This window comes from Temnothorax nylanderi, unplaced genomic scaffold, assembly GCF_030848795.1.
Source record: "Temnothorax nylanderi isolate EJ_2023f unplaced genomic scaffold, tnyl_v1.0 TNYL_tig0132_pilon, whole genome shotgun sequence".
Taxonomy (NCBI): Eukaryota; Metazoa; Arthropoda; class Insecta; order Hymenoptera; family Formicidae; genus Temnothorax; species Temnothorax nylanderi.
Genome location: NW_027249194.1, coordinates 125,127 through 145,166, shown reverse-complemented (window position 1 = coordinate 145,166; position 20,040 = coordinate 125,127). Strand labels below are relative to the sequence as shown.

Below are 20,040 nucleotides of genomic sequence, written 5' to 3'. Positions count from 1 at the left end.
GTAATCGAACCTCGATTAATTGGTTTCGAATTTTAGAATGATCGAGTACCTGCAGAATTCGAAATGTATTTATAACTAATTTCTATCGTAAAGAATCTTATCTTTTACAAGTAATATTCATTATATGTCATGATATTATAATGAAAAGTTATAATGTAAAATTGTAATAAAGAGAGATTTGTGTATATACACACACATTATGTTTTTAATAAAGTAATCATAAAAGATTCGAACATATTTGATCCAGGTTCGAATTTATTTGGAAGTATAACACTCTTATTTTTCGAGGTATTCATAGAGGATTCGAACCCATTTCGTCCAAGTTCGAGTATACTTGAAGTATTGCTTTTATTTTTCAAAGTAATTACAAAGGATTCGAAACTACGCCAACAGATTCGAACCTACTTTTAAAACACTTAATCCTACTACTGATTACTTTTGACGAGATAATGCCAAACGTGTCGATTTATGCCGTTCGGCGTTCGTTCATATGTATAGCTTATATAAAATTAGCTCGAATTCTTGCGCGTTGATATAAATCATAATGTGCAAACGAAAGAAACAGCCACGGTTTTCTTCGTCATTTCGGCGTCATTCTGTACATATTTGTCCCATAAATTAATTCGGTACTACCGTAAAGTGTATTTCTATACTTCACGGTCGTTTCACCTTGTCAAGAATTTCGCTGGACGATTCGCGCATTCTTTATAAACTTTTTAGCCGCATATTTGCGGACAACTTTTGCAGAATTGCAAAGCCACTTGACGGCATTTCCGGTGTAGAATATCTACGAGATAGTATTTAACTAAGTTTTCACGACCGTTGGGAGGGTTAACGCTTCAAACGGCGTTCTGCAACTTTCGAACTAACGATGGTCCCTTAGCCGTAATTCCTGACGAGAGTTTCCAAAGTTTGGCAAATCGTCGCGTTTCCGCACATTTGTCCTGCTCCGTCGCGTAAAACGAGGAGGCACACCTAGTACTTGTCGCGAGTAATCGCGCGCGTATAACTTAGCGATCAAATTTCCGAAACGCGAACTGTTCTCGCGCAGTTGTTTCGTACGTTCCTCTTGTTTATCGCACAAATAATATTTGCTCGCTTTTGCGTGTCATATGTAAAAATAATTTAGTTCCAAAATATTAAATACCTTTTTTTTAATTATTTTGTAAGTAGCTATAGCAATCGGTTTTATTGCGACTATTTCTTTCTTGTCTTTTAACTTTTTTTTTTTACATTTACGGACAATACTATAGGTATATGGTATATATATTAATAGGTAATACTATACATATATAAAAATAGTAGTTTTTTTTCTATCGAAAAATCCACTCGGCGGCTCTTCGCGCGGCAGGCGACAGGGAGGCGTTGCGTCTTCCGAAGAAATCCGGAAGTTTGGCAAATCGTTCGGTTTCCGTTTTACCGCGTGAATTCGACTGTCGGCACGACATTTCGCCGACGACGAATCAACCACCCTCGTGCAGGAGCTGCTTTTACGCATAAGGGACGACACGACGAAGCCGGAGGACGGGTGCGCGCGGGGAGCGACGGGACAGCGAAATAAGAATAAGAAAGGATAGCGCCCGGCTCTTCTCTTCTTTTTCATTCTTTCTCGATAAAGCGAGTCAAGACAGAAAAAGACAAAAAGAGGGTGAGAAAGAGAAGGAGGTGGAGGAGGAGAAGGAGGAGGAGGAGGAGGAGGAGGGTTCTCCCGAAGCATTGATCGTTTCTGAATTCCGAGTAGATGGCAACCCCCGGGCGGTTCTTCACCCTCCGGCCTTTCTCCCTCGGAGCCTCAATATACGTACTCGTCTTTCGTACGTTACTGCGGCGAAAGAGGAAGAGCAAAAATATGAAAACGCCAGAAAGACGGGACAAGCGATCAGAGAGAAAGAGGGAAAGAGAGAGAGAGAGAGATAGAAAGAAATAGGGGAGGTACGCTCTTTAAAACGGTTCTCGGTTCGTTCAAAACAGATAGAACTTCTCCGCTTTTGATCCCGCCGTTTTCGCTTCGTTGACGACAGCTTGCACAGTTCTTATTCAATTAATTTTTATCTCTCACGCGACAGACGATGATTTTTTATTCATAATAATCGGCGAAAAATCCGTTAAAAAAAACAATAATATTAACCTTTGCGAAATTAATAAACTGCCTGATAAACTAGCGTTCTTTTTCTCGCAAAATCGCGCTCGGATAAAAATTGTCTGAGATTCCATGTGACACCGCGTTATGGAATTACGAAGAATTAGCTGGGAATATTTTAACTATAAATCGTTAAAAACAATCTTCATTTATTACAGCGGATTAAAAAAAATATATTTAAATCCATCTTACAATTTTTCTCAAAAGGAGAACACTCTCCCGCAAGCTATGGAAACGTTTTCTTCACGTCGCGTCCGCGTCGCAATAATTTTGCACATCCTCTTACGCGCACGACTCACTCCGAGCTGCCGAAGCTACCTCGCAGTTACTCGCAAACGTTCTCATGCCTTTGCCGGTCTCCTCCTGTTTCCTGAAGTATCGAGTGCTCCACCACCGCTGTCATCATCGTTGTCGTTGTCGTTGTCGTCGTTTCCACTTCTGCAGCACCGCTGGAAAACGCTGAAGATACGCGTTATTTCAGGCGGACGGGGCACCCTACCTCCATCTCTTCTTCTCTCCGCTTCTTCCTCCCGCGGCGGGATCTCGAAGAGGGCGAGAGCGGAGCAGCCGCCGTCGCCGCCCGGCTTTTACGGCTATCTATCGAGGCATTTCGTACGTGGATTGGATACGTGGTGGATTTTCCAGGGTCCTCCACCTTGGCCCGGTTGCGCCACCGCGTTGCGACTACGAATTCTTCGGAACGAGACTCCCCCGTTCGAACGTCTCCTCCACCCGAGGTGGACCGAGCGCGAAATGTCCTAGCCACCCGCTTCTGTTTGAGGAGAGAATTTCACAGTCGAATACGCCTGATGTAAAACGTGCACTCCACATTCGACTGTCTCACGCGAGCCTCACGAAGAAAACTGCCCTTCGAAAAAGTCCCCGACACGGCGGCAGTCTTCCGACGGCTAAGGCGATCTTCAAGTCCCGTCGCGTTCGCGTAATGAGATATCGAAGCACAATGGTTAATGAGTCTCTCAAACTGTCTTATTTTATATACAGCATTTTGTTGCTCAAGACCGATTACCAAACGTATCCTCTTAGATTCCGCCAGTTTCGTTGAACGTTCCAATTTTTTTATGTCTTGATACACGTGTACGGATCTTAAATCTCGTTTCTCTCAGCGTCCGCGAATGTGTGGAAAAGAAGCTCTCGCTCTTAATCTAGCGCTTATATTTATCTATTTTCCAATAAAAGGAAGTGCCGCGCCGAGACGGCATTAAAGCCGAGAGCTCATTAACGCAGCGAAAGAAAAGAACGAGCGGCCCGACGACCCTAGCCATTGTCACGACGTAAAGCTATTGCTATGGGAATTTCATGGATTCTCCGCGGCCGTCGCGAATAATGTCCCGATCGTTCCACTGATTTAACACCGGAGAGTGGCAGAAGGGAGAAAGAGGGAGGGCCGAGGAAGGACGACGAAGCACCATTGGATATTCTCTCTAAACGACGAGACTTGACCGCACTTTAGATTCTGCCGCCAAGTTTTCACAAGTCCTTCGTGAAACTATTTGTTCTCAACATTCTGCGCCGCTGAAACTGTTACAAAACACTTGCGGCAGTATCTCTCCGATTTAAGTCACGGACATGTAACTTAAAATAAGATAAGTATATTGATTTTATATGCAGCTTTTCAAATGGACCAGCATCCGTAGCTTTAGAGAGAAAACGCATCATTGAAATTAAATAAACATTCTCAAGATATATGAAGGTACTTTTCAAACAAAAGTTTCGTGAAACTAAAAAAGCAGTTTCTATAACATGTATATAGATTGAAAAAAATTAATTTTGCGAAAAAACTGATTACTTTTATCGATAAATTCGTGTTTGAGATTTCTGAACTTGACAGAGTCGGCAACGAGCAAAGTGCAAGTAAATAAACATCGACGATAAAACGCGCGAGACCGTGATTGAGGAAAGTATTCCCTAACGCCTCGCGCAGATATCTCCGAGATATCTTAAGCCATTAGAGATCCTCTCGCATTACTCATCGTTTTTTCGCGCTCGCGCGCGTATGCATTATTCCGTCCTAACTATGTAGCCCCGACAGGGAAACAAAAAACTGTCACATAAACCGCGCCCTCTCTCTCGCTGATGCCGAGGGTGACGGCGAGAAAATGGAGACGGTGTGAAAAGCTACCGTGACGACGACGACGACGACGACGACATCGTCACCGACATCGGCGACGGCGGCGGCGTCGGCGAGCGTCGCTTTTGTCCGTCTCCGGAACGAGCTCACGCAGGCATGACGTTAATCGACGAGACGAGCCTCGGAAGCGTTTGAGAGGGTAAACGCGGTTAAGTCAGCGTTGAAAATTCCTTCACGTTCTACCGTCTCCTTGACTTACGGCGAATTATCTAATCGGCGTATCATCGTAAATGTCACGTCGCGTAAAAGTCACGCGGTCATTCGCGTTATTGCGCTGCGCCTTGGACGCTTTTCAGAAGGTATATGTTAGGTGTTCCATGGTCACGCGGACTCGACATTATGCTAAAAAATTAAACAAAATAATTAAAAAGTATCACGTAGTCTAGAAGGTGAAATTCAAAGCAACGTTGCCGTAATCGTCAAAGAAAAAGAAAATCCGTCTCCATTCTTTGAACACAACGCTAATATGAATAGCCGTGAATTAGGCATACACGAATTAATCGCGGTTGCTCTCGTAAACATACACTTTATACGTAGTACCGAAACATACTGTCAGGATTGTAAATATTTAATTATTTAAATATTTTCTAATTAAATGCCTATCTAATTATACTAATTACTTTTTACAGTTTTACTTGAGAAGTCGAGTTAAAATATAAATATTATTCGGAATTGTAATTGAAGTCGAGTTGAAATATAAATATTTTCTGGAATTATAATTGAAGTCAAGATTAAATACAAATACTTTTCATAATTGTAATTAAAGTCGAGCGTAATCACAATTAGAAAAAGTATTTGTGTTTAATGTTCAATTTAATTACAAATATTTTTTAAAATTGTAATTAAACTCGAATTTTATTACAATTCCAAAAAGTAATTATTACATACATTTATTTAATTACAAAATTTTACAACTTTGCATACTGTTATGATGAGAGAAAATACTTTTTTTATCGATGCAGTTTGGATGAAAATAAGGAGGAATATCGCGCTAAATAAATGTCTTGACAGATCACAACGGGGCTAGTTCGTGCATACCCATGGGCACACGAGCAACTGTCGACCTAATTTTCCCCTAAATGTTTCCAAAGATTACATCGGTTCGCCATTGTACGCGGCGAATGACGTGATCTCTCAATGGAACCCCATAAGCCTCTCGGCAAAACGGATACCCGATTTACATTGGTTCACATTTTCAGTGACGTACGCGATTATAGTGTAAATGTTTTTATAATAATTTTGTTACACATCGATACTCATTTCCCGGATGCGTACGAGGAGAGAACTTTTTTTTTACATGTCACAAAACTCGCAGATGAATACGAATTTAAACCATTCTTGATGCGTTTCCGGGATTGTTTACTTCTTTATGGCGGAACTTTTTCTCTCTGTGTGTGTCAGTTCGCATGGAAAAGCCAGAAACGCAATTTCTTCACCTCCTCGCCGCGCCGCGAATGAGGAAAACAAATGGCGGACAAAGGCGTAAAATGGGGAAAAATCGTTAGCAAAACGCGTCGTGTTATCCACCGCGCGATAATGACGTCGTTTGGCGCGCTAGCAGCACTTTCATTTGATTCCTCCGCAGGTTCGTTTCTGCATACACTGTATTAGGGTTTACTCGCTCTAGGTCTCCTTCCCTTCCTGTCTCTCTCTTCACTTTTTCTGCTTCTCCACCATCTTTCTCTCCTCAAACGTACTTGCATGCCGTCGAAACCTTCTCTCTTTTTTTTCTCTTTTTTTTTCGTCCGAAAGGGACTCGAGAGGAACGCCACTTCAGATTCTGAAGCACAGAACCGTCCGCCCTCGCACACAATAATAACGATTCCACCCGCACACCTGCTCAAAGCCCTGACTGCCGGACCAATCTCCGAACATAGCCCGACCCATATTCTCATTTTCATAACAAGGCCAAATAAGCCGCACCTGCGATTCCCTCGAACGTTGTACTCTTCATCATTCTTCTTCTGTATCGACATTTTTCGCGTATTACATCCAAATTGTTATGGAAAATACAGAAGCGTCATTGCCGTTTCGAGAATATGTTCCCACACAGCGCGATGCGCTGTTCCCACTACACGAACTTGTATATTATACTTTTTCTTATACAAGTTTCTTTGCAGTAGTAACAAAGCCGAACGTGAATCCATAGAAATATTTTTCTGTTCCATTTAACGATATTTGATATATAAACGTATTTCTCTGCGGATAATAATGATCCAATTTTCAAATAATATAGAAAGAACGGTTTTGCTGAAGTATCTAAAAACTTAGTTAGATACTGATTGCTAGTTTAAGATAATTTTCTTGAACCATCAAAATAATTATGTAAGACGCTCAAGCATGATGATAATGCTGCAAGAGTTTTCTAGCATTCTAGCAACCAACTTGAGCGCTCTACATAATTATTTTAATAGTCTAACTCTAACAAAATTCTTTTAAGATCTGTGCCTAACTAAATTCTTAGATACTTCAGCAAAACCGGTGCTGTCCAGAATTAAAAGTTTCCGTGTATCTTTCTATAGCGTAATGCGCAGAAATCTATTGGGTGTTTCTGCGGATATCAACGGTGAAAAATTGTTTACGAGGTACCGACACGTTGAATGTGGTTCGTGATTTAATAGTGTATTCCGTGCCCCATTTGCATCGGATGTAGATCCCCGTGTAGATCGACGGCGCTGCCGCATTATTCCCACAGCTGATCATTCCGATACGTAGATCTAATTATGTCACAACCCCCATGGGCATCGCACTCCCATGGGAACAAGCGGTGCGCGACCACAATGCCGACCAACCAGCCGATGTCATTGTGCACTTTGTACGATTGTGCTGTAGTACGCCTCTGTTAAAGGGGCCCTCACGGCGCCTTATTTCCTGGTGGCACATGCACGTCTCGACCCTCGGTTTACGTTCCTCCGGCCGGACCCTTCCTGCATTTTTCGGTAATAATCGTCGAAAAAACGGGGGGCTCCCGCGGACGGCACGGCGAGGATTCGAGAGTCTCCCTTGTACGTCGATCGCGATTAAGCTTCCTCCCTTTTTTTTCTTCCTCAAACACAAATCGCCGGCCGCGCGGATTACACGGCCGAACACATGTTCCTCGACATTCTTGCCGCGAGTTCGCTTATTTAACGGAAATATTGGCGACCGGGGTCTCCGAGTTCCTTCAAGTTCTCCGACTGGAGAATAAGCGAGACAAATGTTCGACTAAAAAGAGAAGCGCGAAGAATTCGGTCGGGGAACGAACTCTTATGCGAAAAATCGCGCGCGCTTTGTCGTTAATATATCTATCAAAAAAGTATGAATTCTTTATTGTGGAAGTAGAAGTTCTAACGAAATGAATATGGCTTAAAATTAAATCAAGATGTCTTTATTATTCATTTATTTCTTGAAGGTTAATTTCTAGGAAACCTCTTTAAAAAACTAATTTATATACAGGGTCGGCAATATATAACTGGCTGATTTGAATGAGCCATCTTTTTGGATGTATGCGTTCCTGTCAGTTGTTCTGTATGTTTATTCATCATGCGTTATATAACTTTTTTAACTAACACAATAATATGTATTTGCAGTAGAAAGCAAGTTAATGCAATTGATTAATGTATATCTAAGTCGCGTATTAAAAAAGTCACGTCAAATAAAAAGCTCATCTTACATAAAAAAAAAAGCGTACATATTAAATAGGAATTTTTATTATATTTCACACGTTGATACGCCATTGAAATACATATACGATTGAAGGCGGATAAGATCTCTTCTCTTTTATCACACGAAAGGATTATGGGTTCATTGCTGTTGATACATATTGAGATACTGGATGTATACAGAGATGATTTACTCGCCGGACACGCGCGCGCGAGGGGACGGCTACGGTAATACCGGAGAGTTGCCCGCGGACCAGTCTGGGCCTCCTGGTACACCGCGCTCGCAGAGGGAAGCAGCGGCTCTGACAGACTCGTTGGCGCGGAATAACACGTTTACGGGGCTCTTTGTCCAGTCCGCTTTGGGCCACGACGGCCGTCTCGTGCGGCTGCCGCCCGCCACCGCCGCCGCCGCTGCCGCCGCCGCCGCCGCTGCCGCACCGCGCCGATCCCCGATCTGTTCCCCGACCTTACCGGCATATAGCTGGCCTCCAGGTAATTGGATAATTCGACCCGGAAAGAGGAGCCCTCCACTTGCCAGGAAGCGCTCACCTTTCCGGGGCAGAATAGCGCCTCGATTCGCCGCGGGGTATCAGACCGCTCTCGCTTGTCGAACAACGCGCTCAATAGTCGCTCGCTATAATGACCCTTTATTTTTCGATTTACACACATAGTTGATTTACACACTTTCCATTCATCGAATGTAAATTATCTCTTATCCTAATAGGTTTACTATCGAAAGGTTATACTAAAATATTAACGTGTCTGCGTTTCGACGAAGGTACGTTGTGCAATTAACAGATTTGTCGTTTTACTAATTATTATTACCGTCCGCTCGCAAATTACACGCTCAATTTATTCGATATTGACAAGTATTTGCCACCTCGTAAATAGACACCTACGACCAATTGCCAAGTCGAAATCTCGTTAGCATCTTAAAGGATGTGCGTGTAGGCTAATAGTGTCACGGCACAAAATCATCGACGGTCCCTTGACCTGGAACAAGATCCCACATCTGTCCCCGGAGTCGATCTTTCCCCCTCGATACAAATCGGTGATCGAGGATGAATCGAGTTGTCAATGGACGGCCATTAATAACGCTAATAACTGTCGGGAGCGCGTTTTTCGGAAAAAAAGGTCGTGCCGACAAGGGAGAGGGAGAGAGAAAGAAAGGGAGAAAAAAGTGAAGAGGGGGATAGAAGAAGGAGTCGCTGCAGGTCAAAGCGCGCGGCAGATTGGCTGCAAACAACGACACAACAAATACTCGAGTCCTCATTGTGCGCCGCGCCGGTGCTCCTCGCGCGGGACACGGTATCTGTGCCGTTCGCGATATTTCCCGGCTACGGAAAAGCGGGCCGCACCCCGCCAAGGTAAGGGTCCTCATTTTGAAAACATGTCCGCAACAATGAGGCCATTATGACGATCGTAGCCGGTCGCATTCATATGGCGCTCCCGCTTCTCCCTCTGCTCTCTCGCGGTTTCCTCCGCCTCTACCTGACGGTCAGTTGTGTTGTAGACTGACCCTCGTCATGTCGTCCGTGGCGTCTCAATACCGCGGCGACAAGCGAGAGACGAGCACGGGAGGAAGAGAGAGAAAGAGAAAGAGATCGGGGATGGGAGTTTCTATCGTCGAACAATTTCACCGACAAAATAGACGCTGTCGTCTACGATGATGCACATCGACTTCCCGCATTGTGCGAGCAGCGTTACGGCGAAGCGCGAGTAGCTAGCTTTGGGCAACTTGTTGGTGCTTCACGGAGTAACCCACTGTGTCGATGAGATCCCATAAATTAGCTCGAGAGGGTATCATTGACACCGTAAAGTCCACGGAGGACTTCATCGGGCGTTCCTACCTATTCTTTACGCTTACTCTTTTGGTTCGTTCGCGTATACCTATACCTACGATTAGTGAGTATATCTTACAATTGAGTTCCTTTTCATATTATACAATTTAGACTTGTAAAGTGGAAATCAAATACCACGAGTCACAGAAATTACTTTCTAAATTACAATTAGAGACACGTTTTATATTTTGCATTTGTTGCAAGAGTATTATTTATGGAGGTACAAAATATTGATTTTAGAGAAAAATGTAAAAAGATTTTAATAAATCATTGAACAGTCAGAACAATGATTATAGAAATTGCAACGAAGCTCTTCCTAACATTCTGACATTGATTCAATCTCATTATAAGCGAAAATTGTGTCTGCAGTCCGAGGGTCTGTGACAATCTGCGTAAGTAGTCTCTGAATTGGCGTAAAATGACACTTGGACGTGATCGAGTAGATATTCCGTTTCTTCATCCTCTTGAGCGATCACTCTCGATGGTGGCGAAACATCATGCCGAGCGCGAAACACTCGAGCTCGAGTGGCCATCCCTCGACACCTTTCTCCTCAAAGTTGAGGAGCCTGAAACGATTCGAAGGGTGTTCCGCGCTTCCTCCCCTCCCCACCGTTCATTCATCCCCCGGAAGTGCATCTCTGCGGAGATGATTGAGACGCCTTGGCGCGCGGGCACCACCAACAGCGCTCCTAGGTTGAACCGATTTTAACTGCCGCCCGTAAGCGTTTGCCGTCGCACTTTGAAGGGCACTATACCGACCGCACCGATAGACTGCCGCTTGTTCTCAACTCCGCTCCAACTTCTGCGGAACTTGATACAATGATGCACAATGACCCGCGACAATGGCTACGACGGAGGAGCTCGCGGACCGGCGAATGGTGTTTCCACGTCGAACCAAATTCGATCGATCCGTGTCATTGATACACAAATTGTTGCGCTAAATGGATGGGAAACGTTCCAAATTTGACTTTCAAACTATTGCGGTTTAAGTCTCAAAACTCCTTTATATTGAGCTTATTCGATCTACTCGAAAAATTCTATATTGAACACGTACTTTTATGCACGATAGAAAGATCAATTTTTTACTTTCGGGTTATTAAACATATTTTTTACACTTTCTTTAGTATTAATAACATTATGTGAATTTAAATAACTTACACTATTAAATATTACAGAATGAAATTTAAACCAATACTTTGAGTGAGATAACATTTTGTTATTTTTAACTATCATGTGTGTCAAAATTTATTATTTTAACACAAAACAGTATTATTTTACCTTCATGGATTTAGTTAAATTAACGACATAACATATCGAGTAGGAGCAGTGGCGACCTATAGGAATGGTAAAAAATGATTCGAATTGAGTATAATTTGGCACTATAAATATAACAGTGTATAGTGCTTTATTTATTAAGAAAAGCTTAGTAGTATGAAAAGTATAATTTACTTTATAATATATGATACTTTTATATGAACATTTCCTTAGAAATTTGTAACAGAAAGAAGATATGTTAGATTATTTATTTTTGAGATGGTATGATATAAAATGAAGATCACGCTGTGGTACGAGATGTGGAAAAGAGAAGTGATAAAGTAATGAACCATTTGAGTGAGTCAGGACAAATCAAAATAGAATAGCGAATACTTTATTCTATTATGAGAAATCAGGACGGAGCAAGTCTCGCGTGGAAGAAGCCGGCAACCTCCGGCGAGCCAGTGCTCGTCGTAATTGATTACGTCACGATGCCGAGAGGAGGACCACCCCGATGGAGAACAAGAAGGGAAAGGAGAGGCCGGCTATATAAGTCGGACGGGGTGGAAGAAGTCGGACGGATGATGAATGTGCTGTCTGAGCCGTCGCGTCAGCGAGGCTCTGTTGCCCGTTTGTAAACGAGCTTCCCCATTTTTTCGCGGCTACGCGCCCTGCCAAAAGTACCAAACTATCTGTGCGCGTTTGAAAACACTTCGCTCATCGATCTTCGATTAGCGAAGCTCACTGACCACTCGCGATTAGATTTTCTAACATTGTTAGAAAATTGTACTTCTTCTTTTCATACACAGCATAAAGCAAACGTAAAACGCGCGAGTACTACAAGAATTATACTGCTACGCGTCATTGTGTAAGCATGAGAGGCTATCTTTTAAAAAAACACACCTGCGTATTGTACATTATAATGAGTTGGTAGAGACTCACTGGCGTTGAATTTATTAGCACAGAACGAACGCGTCCTTGATCTTCATCATAGTTTCCATACGTACATACACCAAGATAAGATAGTGCGATACACAATTTCGGTTGCCATCTATTTCTGCCTAATTGTTATATAGACATGTGCTAGGGCTAACGTCGCTTTTTTTTCACAAGTGTATAATGGATGGAAAAACATTTTAACAACGATCTGTTGCCGCAATTCTTCTACGTACTTCTTTATGTAAAAATCTAATTTGATATTTTAAAAGCGCCGAGGGAAAAAGTGGCTTATGAAAATTATCACTTATCTCGTAATGTATGAGCATTTTCATATCTCTTCCGCGCACTGCGGTTTTTAATAATGTTTGTGCGTTGATAGCGAGAAATATTTTAGTAATCTAAATTAATACTAAACATGTACGATCTAATAACAACGTCCCTTCGGAGATCTATGGAAAACGGTCCGGAAAAATTCCACGCGCGATCGATGATGCATCACGGAAAAGGGTGCTGGAGCCAGAAAGCGAGAAGGGATCAAGGGACGGCTAATGAAGTCCTAATAAACGGCGCCGAGGCGCAGGCAGGCGCGGCACCCTTCCGACTTGATATTTAATACAAACGTTACAATATCAAAACACGTCCTCTGGGTTCCGAATGCCCACTCGAGTGCACCCCTTGGTCGCGCGCGCGGTTAATACCCGTTGCCTAAAGGTGTAAGTATCGCGCGCCCCTGCCGTTGTACCGGCTCTAATACGGACGAGCACACACGCACACCCCTTCAGAATTCGCGGCGAGACGACGAGCAAGCTAACTGTAATTCCCCGGTGTTCCTCGTGCTCGCGCACACAATGGCCAGGCGGACGACGCGAGAGAGAGTTGGGGAGGGGGAGGGGAGAGAAAGCAGAAACTAGCCCTCTAAAGACGCGCGAGTTATTTGCGCGAGTTATTATCGCTCGTTAAGAGTCGGCATTCGAGAAGCGCGTTTAACAATTTGCTCGCGTTCCCTCGCCACCCCCTTGGCCGACGCGGCGCTCGCCCTCCTTTTCAGACTCCATTTGTTTCTTTAATTCACTGCTCTGCTTTTTACCCGCCGATTTGCGAGCCCCGCGTGGCATTATCGGCGGATTCCTCCCAACTGAGCGAGAATTTCACTGCTTTCACCGCTTCCGTGTTCCTTACGTCCGTTTTACGCGGATCTAATAGAGCAGCGGAACAAGTGACTACTCTCTCTTATTAAAAAACGCGTTTGTTAACTGTAATGGGTTATACGTATGTTTACATATGCACGCGCGCATGTGTGTGTGCGTGTGTATGTGCGCACGTGTGGAATAGATTCTCTTTCGAACGTGGAAGGGCCCATTCACGACGGGCGCGCGTAGATATATACGCGAGAAATGGCTCGCGATTCTCGCGCCAGGCCCATTTTCGAAAGTCAATCGACCGTGAGCCCCCTTTTCGTCGATCGCGCACGCTCGTAAATCTCCCTTATAACCCTCCGGGTGTGTGCCGGCCGATACGCCGAATTAGCGTCGACGAGAAATTTTTGACAAACCGATGTTGCCTTCCCTAACGTACCTTCTCCTCACGATCGAAAGCTACATCCGCGCTCGAAATATACTTCATTCTGTTTTATCGTCTCCGCAGTCGGTGTTGTCATATAGCTGAGAATGGTCTTTCGTGTTCCGTACTTGTCAATTACTACTATTAAAATTCAGGAAAATATATTTTTTAGATAAATTATACATACATAACAACATATGGAAATTAAAATTATGATTCTAATTATAAAAATTATTACGATTTTGAATTGTACCGATAACTATAGTCATTCTGCTTTAATATTAATATGCAATTCAAATTCAATAAAGTGAGATGTTCAAGAGATTATTTTCATTTTATTCTAAATTAATCTAAATAATGTAACATGTTAAGTAATATATAATACGCATTTTATATAGGTACACACATAAAAACTTAATTTTTTTATAGTCATATACCGATTTTCTTACATGCATTCTTATATTTATCTGCCATATTACCATACTAGCATATCTGTTTCTTATATTTTACTTTGAAATTATACCTTCTCTTTGAAGACGACAGTTAATATAATCTTCCATTATATTAACGTGTAATCCAATTGCAATTAAATGAGTGGGTGTTGGAGAGGGACTCTTTTCATTAAATTCTAAATGATATAAACATTTTGCATACTTAAAAACTAAATTTTTTTACAGCTATGTACAGAATTTCGTAAGACATATGCGTTTTTATGTCTATCATCCGTGTGTGCATAGTAACATTTATCTATTTCCTACAGTTTATTTTCAAATCTTTACTTTTTCCTTGAGGACGGTAGACTCTCTACTCGAGAAAAATTAAGGCGTGGCGTTCCATTCCGAGTGTCATCTTGGGATACGGCTTCCGCGCGCGACAATCGCGGGAATATAAAATATCTGCGCGAGGGAACACACCACCCTGGCGTTCCTCTCGAGTGTCCCGCACCGGCGTGTGTGCCTGCCTTGTCACTGGCACAATGAGTCGAAGATTATCTACGATGGGATTCGCTGACGTTACGACGCTCGCGGCCAACCCCCTGCACTCGTCCCCCGTCTCCCTTCGCCGAATCGGAAAAGAAAGAAAGAGCCGACCGCGGTCTTCTTCTCTCCTCACGGGTTTCCGGGGTGAGTCTCCGCGGACGAGAGGAGGGAAAATACATGATCTATGGCGACAGCGGTATTGTTCGCCGAAATGCGAAAAAGTCTCCGGAGGCGGTGGAGCGTTTGAATTTTCCACACCCCTTACGTGAACGTCGTGCGCTTGAAGAGAGAGAGAGAGAGAGAGAGAACTGGGAAAGAGAGAGATTAAAAGAAGAGACGATCATTCGGAAGAAAGACAATTTGTTGTTATCATAACTTATTGCACCGTAATTTATCGTTACCTAGTTCTCGAAACCGTTAAATGAAGAATAACCATACAACTTTCGTCGTTTACAGGGCACAGCGGGGTGAACCAGCTGGGAGGTGTCTTCGTCGGCGGTCGGCCGCTTCCAGACTCGACGCGGCAAAAGATCGTCGAGCTGGCGCATTCGGGCGCGCGGCCGTGTGACATCTCGAGGATATTGCAGGTCAGCAACGGCTGTGTCTCCAAGATCCTCGGCAGGTTGGTTGCAGTATTGCTTACACCGTCCGGTGACGCGTTTTCGCCGTCATTAATCACTGTACCCCCTTACCTAAACCTAAACGGATTGAACAGTCACGTCGTATATACCGTCTCAATCAAGAAACTAATCTTAATCACACGTAACTTTGCACAAAACGCGAAATCGCATGTCCGTCTACTTATCTTGCGTAAATCAGGTAGATGTAGATAGCTTTTATAAATTTTATGAGTCGTAAGAATTATACATTTGACTATATTCAACAACTGTTGCATAAGAGGCAATCAAGGTATATTGTTCAATCTCAACTCTATATTCATTATACGGCTCTGTTTAGGCCATGATATGGCGAATAACATGCTTAGAGGGATAGGATAGTGTTTCATTCTCAATAGCGTTTCCACGTATGTATTCCTACTTCCTACCGCATTGTACCGCAAATTATTATTGTTGTAGGTACTATGAGACCGGATCTATAAGGCCCAGGGCCATCGGCGGCAGTAAACCGCGCGTAGCAACGGCGGAGGTTGTCAGCAAGATCTCGATCTACAAAAGTGAGTGCCCGTCCATCTTCGCGTGGGAGATCCGAGATCGCTTGTTGCAGGAGGGCGTGTGCACGAACGACAACATTCCGAGCGTAAGTGCAGCCTACATTCCGTTCAATGATTTCTCTTACCGTTACTCGTCGACTAATGGAAATGATCTGTAGCTATAATGACCAATTAGGTGATCACTCTGCTATCATTATTACAATTAATAGACAGATAAATTAATTGGTTCATGATAATCATTACGCAAGAATAATCGAAAGTAAGAAAACATATAGCTATTATCTTTGTAAACAAATTTTGAAAATTAATTTTGTATAATAAAAGATAAGATCGGTTTCTTTCTTCAAGACTATTTTACTGTCGAAATTTTACTGATTTGCTAAATCTACTACGAAAAAGGTAATAAACCGCATATAAATTTAATAAAAGCGCGCATTATTTTTTATGTCAGTCACAAACAAATACCGGAGACAGTAAATGAAGATCAAGTAGTAAAGGTTCATTAATCCATGATTGAAGCTTGTGCTTGTTAATTGGTTACAACCTGACGAAAATGTCAGAAGTTTTCGTGGAGAATCAGTGTCGCTCGGCGTCGGCGTCGGCGTTGGCGGCGGCGGCGGTGGCGGTGGTGGCGGCGACAACAATACAAAGCGCGTCGCAAAACAGCCGTAATGGAGCCTGACTTTCAGCTTGGCGGGTGGAGGTTGTAAACGCGCAGGCGTATTGTCAACGGGGGCTTTGTCTACTCACACAAAACAGGACCACATTTACATAGATAGCAGGAGTCGTGAGATGGGGGGATGGAAATCAGTTTTCCGTGGGGTGGCGGTTGGTTGTACCGAGGATGTTTATGCGAGCCGATGGACTCGGACGGGCGCGCGCGACCAGGACGACGTATAAACTCCTCCCCTTGTCGCGGCGCGGCTGATGTTGTTAACACGAGGCGGTTAATCGCGCAAACGAATGACGGACGATTTGGCGTTAACCGGTTCCGCCCCGACGAGCCGTTGCTCCCCCAACGCGAGTCGCTCTTCCGGTCTCGCGATCGTGCTCCACGTGGGCTGATAGAGGGTCCATCATTAAAGTATTATGTCTCTGATCAGTTACTACGTACTAACATGGACAGCAGATAATCGATAATACTCGTCTCTTAACCATCTTCGGATACCTACGTCATAATATTTGAATACATTTTTTTCCTACACACTTCGCGAGCATAGAGTTGTTAATTTTTGTTAGGACAATAAAGAAATCTGAAGAGAAGCGGAGTAAAGTAAATTCGCGGGAAAGGGGATGACAAATAAAGTTTCTTTATTCACTCTGAGATTTAACTCGTTGATTTTTAATCGTTTATAGCTGAGAAGTTATCTGTAGAAGTTATCTGAATATTAATACTAACTTATATTAATAACAATTTTGTTAAGAAAGTAAATTCGAAGGTAGCTATTAGATCCTTAACTAGGAAATCCATAGGCGACTTGGATCACATATGATAACAGCCGAAGAAGCATCCAGACCGAGAAGGAATACCGATTCCTGCAGAATCAATTAAGAGATTGCTCGAGGAAGGGCGATGCGCGGATCAAAAGAAAATTCTCTAACATCTCTCTCTCTCTCTCTCTCTCTTTTTTTTTTATTTTTTCTTCTCCGACCTGGAGGAAAGGACCTCCCCATCCTCGTGTATACCGGCACGTTCGGCGTTCTCGACGGCAGGGTTGGTTCTTCCCGTATACGGCGCGGTACCGCCGTTGCCATGGATATTTGCATGCGTCCAATAAACGGTGGCTAAGGGGCTCTCGACTCGCTTAGGGTAAAAAGCGAAAGAGGGTCGCTAAATTCTACCTCCCTCCCGCCCTCTCCCGCGTCGCCCTGCGCCACCTCTTCTCGTCTCCTGCCGCGTCTCCTTCGTCCTCGTCTCGTCTTCCCTTCCCGGAGCTTGCTCCCTCGCGCCTTCGTAATAGCGCCGAGGTGTACACGAGTCACCCTCGTGGAGAGGCTACGGAAGAAAGTCTCTGGTTGGGGGAGTAAGGAGAAGAGAAAGGATGACGGTAGAACCGAGAGAGCATTCATATCGACGTGAGAAAAAAATGTCAAAAGCTCGCTCTTATCCGTGAAAGAAAGCCGTCGAGAGTTTATCTGCTGCTTTTTCTCTGTAGTACGTTCCTTCTTCCCGAAAATTTCAGTACCCACATCGAGAAAGTTAGACTGTTCCGTTTGAAGCAATTTGCAAAAGTCGCGATTTAACTTTATCATTATGAAAGAAAATCTTCCATAATCTAATATTTGACCATAATATAATACAAAACTATTGTTGAATATTAATAAATTGATTGTTCTTGTAGCTGCTTTAAAGAATATAGCAAAGAAGACATTAATGAATAGAAGGAAAAAATTAGAAGAAATTAGCAAGCTATTTAATTTATAAAACTTTTTAAAAGAGAAAAAAATTTCTTTCTCAATTTTGCTTTCTGCTTCTTATGTAGATTTAGATCATGTTATTTTCTTTATAATTCTTACTTTTTATTATTGCTATTATATAAATGTAATATTTAATTTTGCAATTCTGGAATGTTTCTGCATATCGACACGTCTATCGCATCGATATATTTTTGAGATATTTATATCTAATCTGTCTATTCCGGAATCGTAATCTTTTCGACTATTTATGTAAAAAGAAAATTTAATGAAAAGTGATGGAAAAAATGATTGATTTAATATTAAATAGCAAGTATAGCAAGTATGTTTTATGGCAAGTCGTTAAAGGAGCCGCGTGACTTTTAAGCGGTACGAAACGCCGACACAAACAGCGACGTCACAGAATTTCGCGTTTTAACAAATTACAGGAGGCTGCGGACTCCGGTGCACGCCTTCGGGGCGTTGGAGGATCAAAGCCGGCGCGTAATCCCGGCCGCGTTTGAACATCCTGCGAGCGCTTCTGAACTTGTTGTGGGCAAGATTAACGTTTCTTTAATGGCCCGTGTAATATTCCATTACGTACAGTTCGCTCGAGAATTATTGCGCCCACGTTGAGGCGGAACGAGGCGTCGAACGAACGAAACGACGAGCGGTCAAAAAGAATTCCGATCCTGCGTTCAAAGTTTCTCGATACTTTGTACTTTTTTATTTAAAAGTGGGTTAACGTTTCATTGCAATAGCATTAACATGCGTAAGAATGGATAAGATTCAATGACTTATATTATCTAAAAGATATAATCAAAAAATTAACTCTTTGCATTCGCGTGATAATTTAAATAAAATCAATATCTTTATATTTTCTGAAAAGTAAATGTACGTTTATTTTTACAACACTCACAATATACTACATAACTACATGTATAATACAAATGTTCTTTCACACTACTTATACTATTTAATTACGTACTATTTTTCTGAAATGCATTTCTTGAAGTTAGAAGAATTTTGAAAAAAATTCACCACGATAGTTCCGAGTTTTCATCGCGTTTCACGTAATATCGTAATGTCGCAGGAGTGCATAGAATTTTCGTAACTGTCGTCACATTCGAAAACTTTTGACCAGAATCCATTTCTTGAACGGAAGTACTCGAGGATCCCTCGACTTTTCTCCGATGGGGAGCGAAATAACTCGCGAACGGGATTGATTCGAAAACGTTTCTACTCATTTTCCCTGGTCCTCCTGTACATGTCCATCCGTGTGCGTGTGGTAGACGATGGAAGACCTCAGTTCGATGAAGAGGGGAGGGGAAAAAAGGAAAAGGAGAAAGAGAGAGAGAGAGAGAGAATGAGAGAAGATACGAACGGAACGAAGGAACTTATTCTAGACGAGTCGTGGTGATTGGGGGAAATTTCATTATTCTCAGACATTACCCCCGTTATTGTAATGCCATCAAATTGGATACGCTTCGTACACCCTATGGAACGAGCGTATTTCTCGGTCTCCTTCCTCTGGCAAGTCTCTTCCTCTTCCTTCCGCTTCCTTCGCGAAGACGCCGAAACGAGGCTTGCCCTGTTGCGGACTTCTTCACCTTGCCCTAACAACTTTACTCGGTATATATACCTTGTCCGATTCAGTTAGGCAAAATCGGGAAACGTATACGCTTCGCGTGGCTTAAACTTTCTACTTGCACTCAGCTCTTTGCCGATCGTTACAGCGCAACATTACCGAGACATGAGTTGGCAATGTGTCGCGCGAGATATCTATTACACGGATCTATTACGTTAATAAGATTTTAGGAATCTTCTAAAATTTTATTTTTTTGCTTATGCATATTGAAGGTGCTTTATTAATCTGTTATCCGCCACGACAAAATTTTTTATTGTAATAAACATTACGGCCTAGGCCTTGTTGTTACATGAATGATTTTTTGTTTATGTTCGCGATATATC

At 42.8% G+C, this 20,040-nt stretch overlaps 1 protein-coding gene across 4 annotated transcripts in view; it reads left to right on the top strand.

The window, feature by feature from the left end:
* LOC139776922 (paired box protein Pax-6) overlaps nucleotides 1–20,040 on the top strand; it is a 354,486-nt gene that overhangs the window by 280,454 nt on the left and 53,992 nt on the right. For all 4 annotated transcript variants that reach the window (XR_011719228.1, XM_071713966.1, XM_071713967.1 and 1 more), the window contains 2 exons: nucleotides 14,961–15,126; nucleotides 15,581–15,761. Coding sequence is in view for 3 of the 4 variants with exons in the window: in XM_071713966.1 (XP_071570067.1) it covers nucleotides 14,961–15,126; nucleotides 15,581–15,761 (347 nt within the window). In the remaining variant the exon portion in view is untranslated. The remainder of the gene's footprint in view (nucleotides 1–14,960; nucleotides 15,127–15,580; nucleotides 15,762–20,040) is intronic.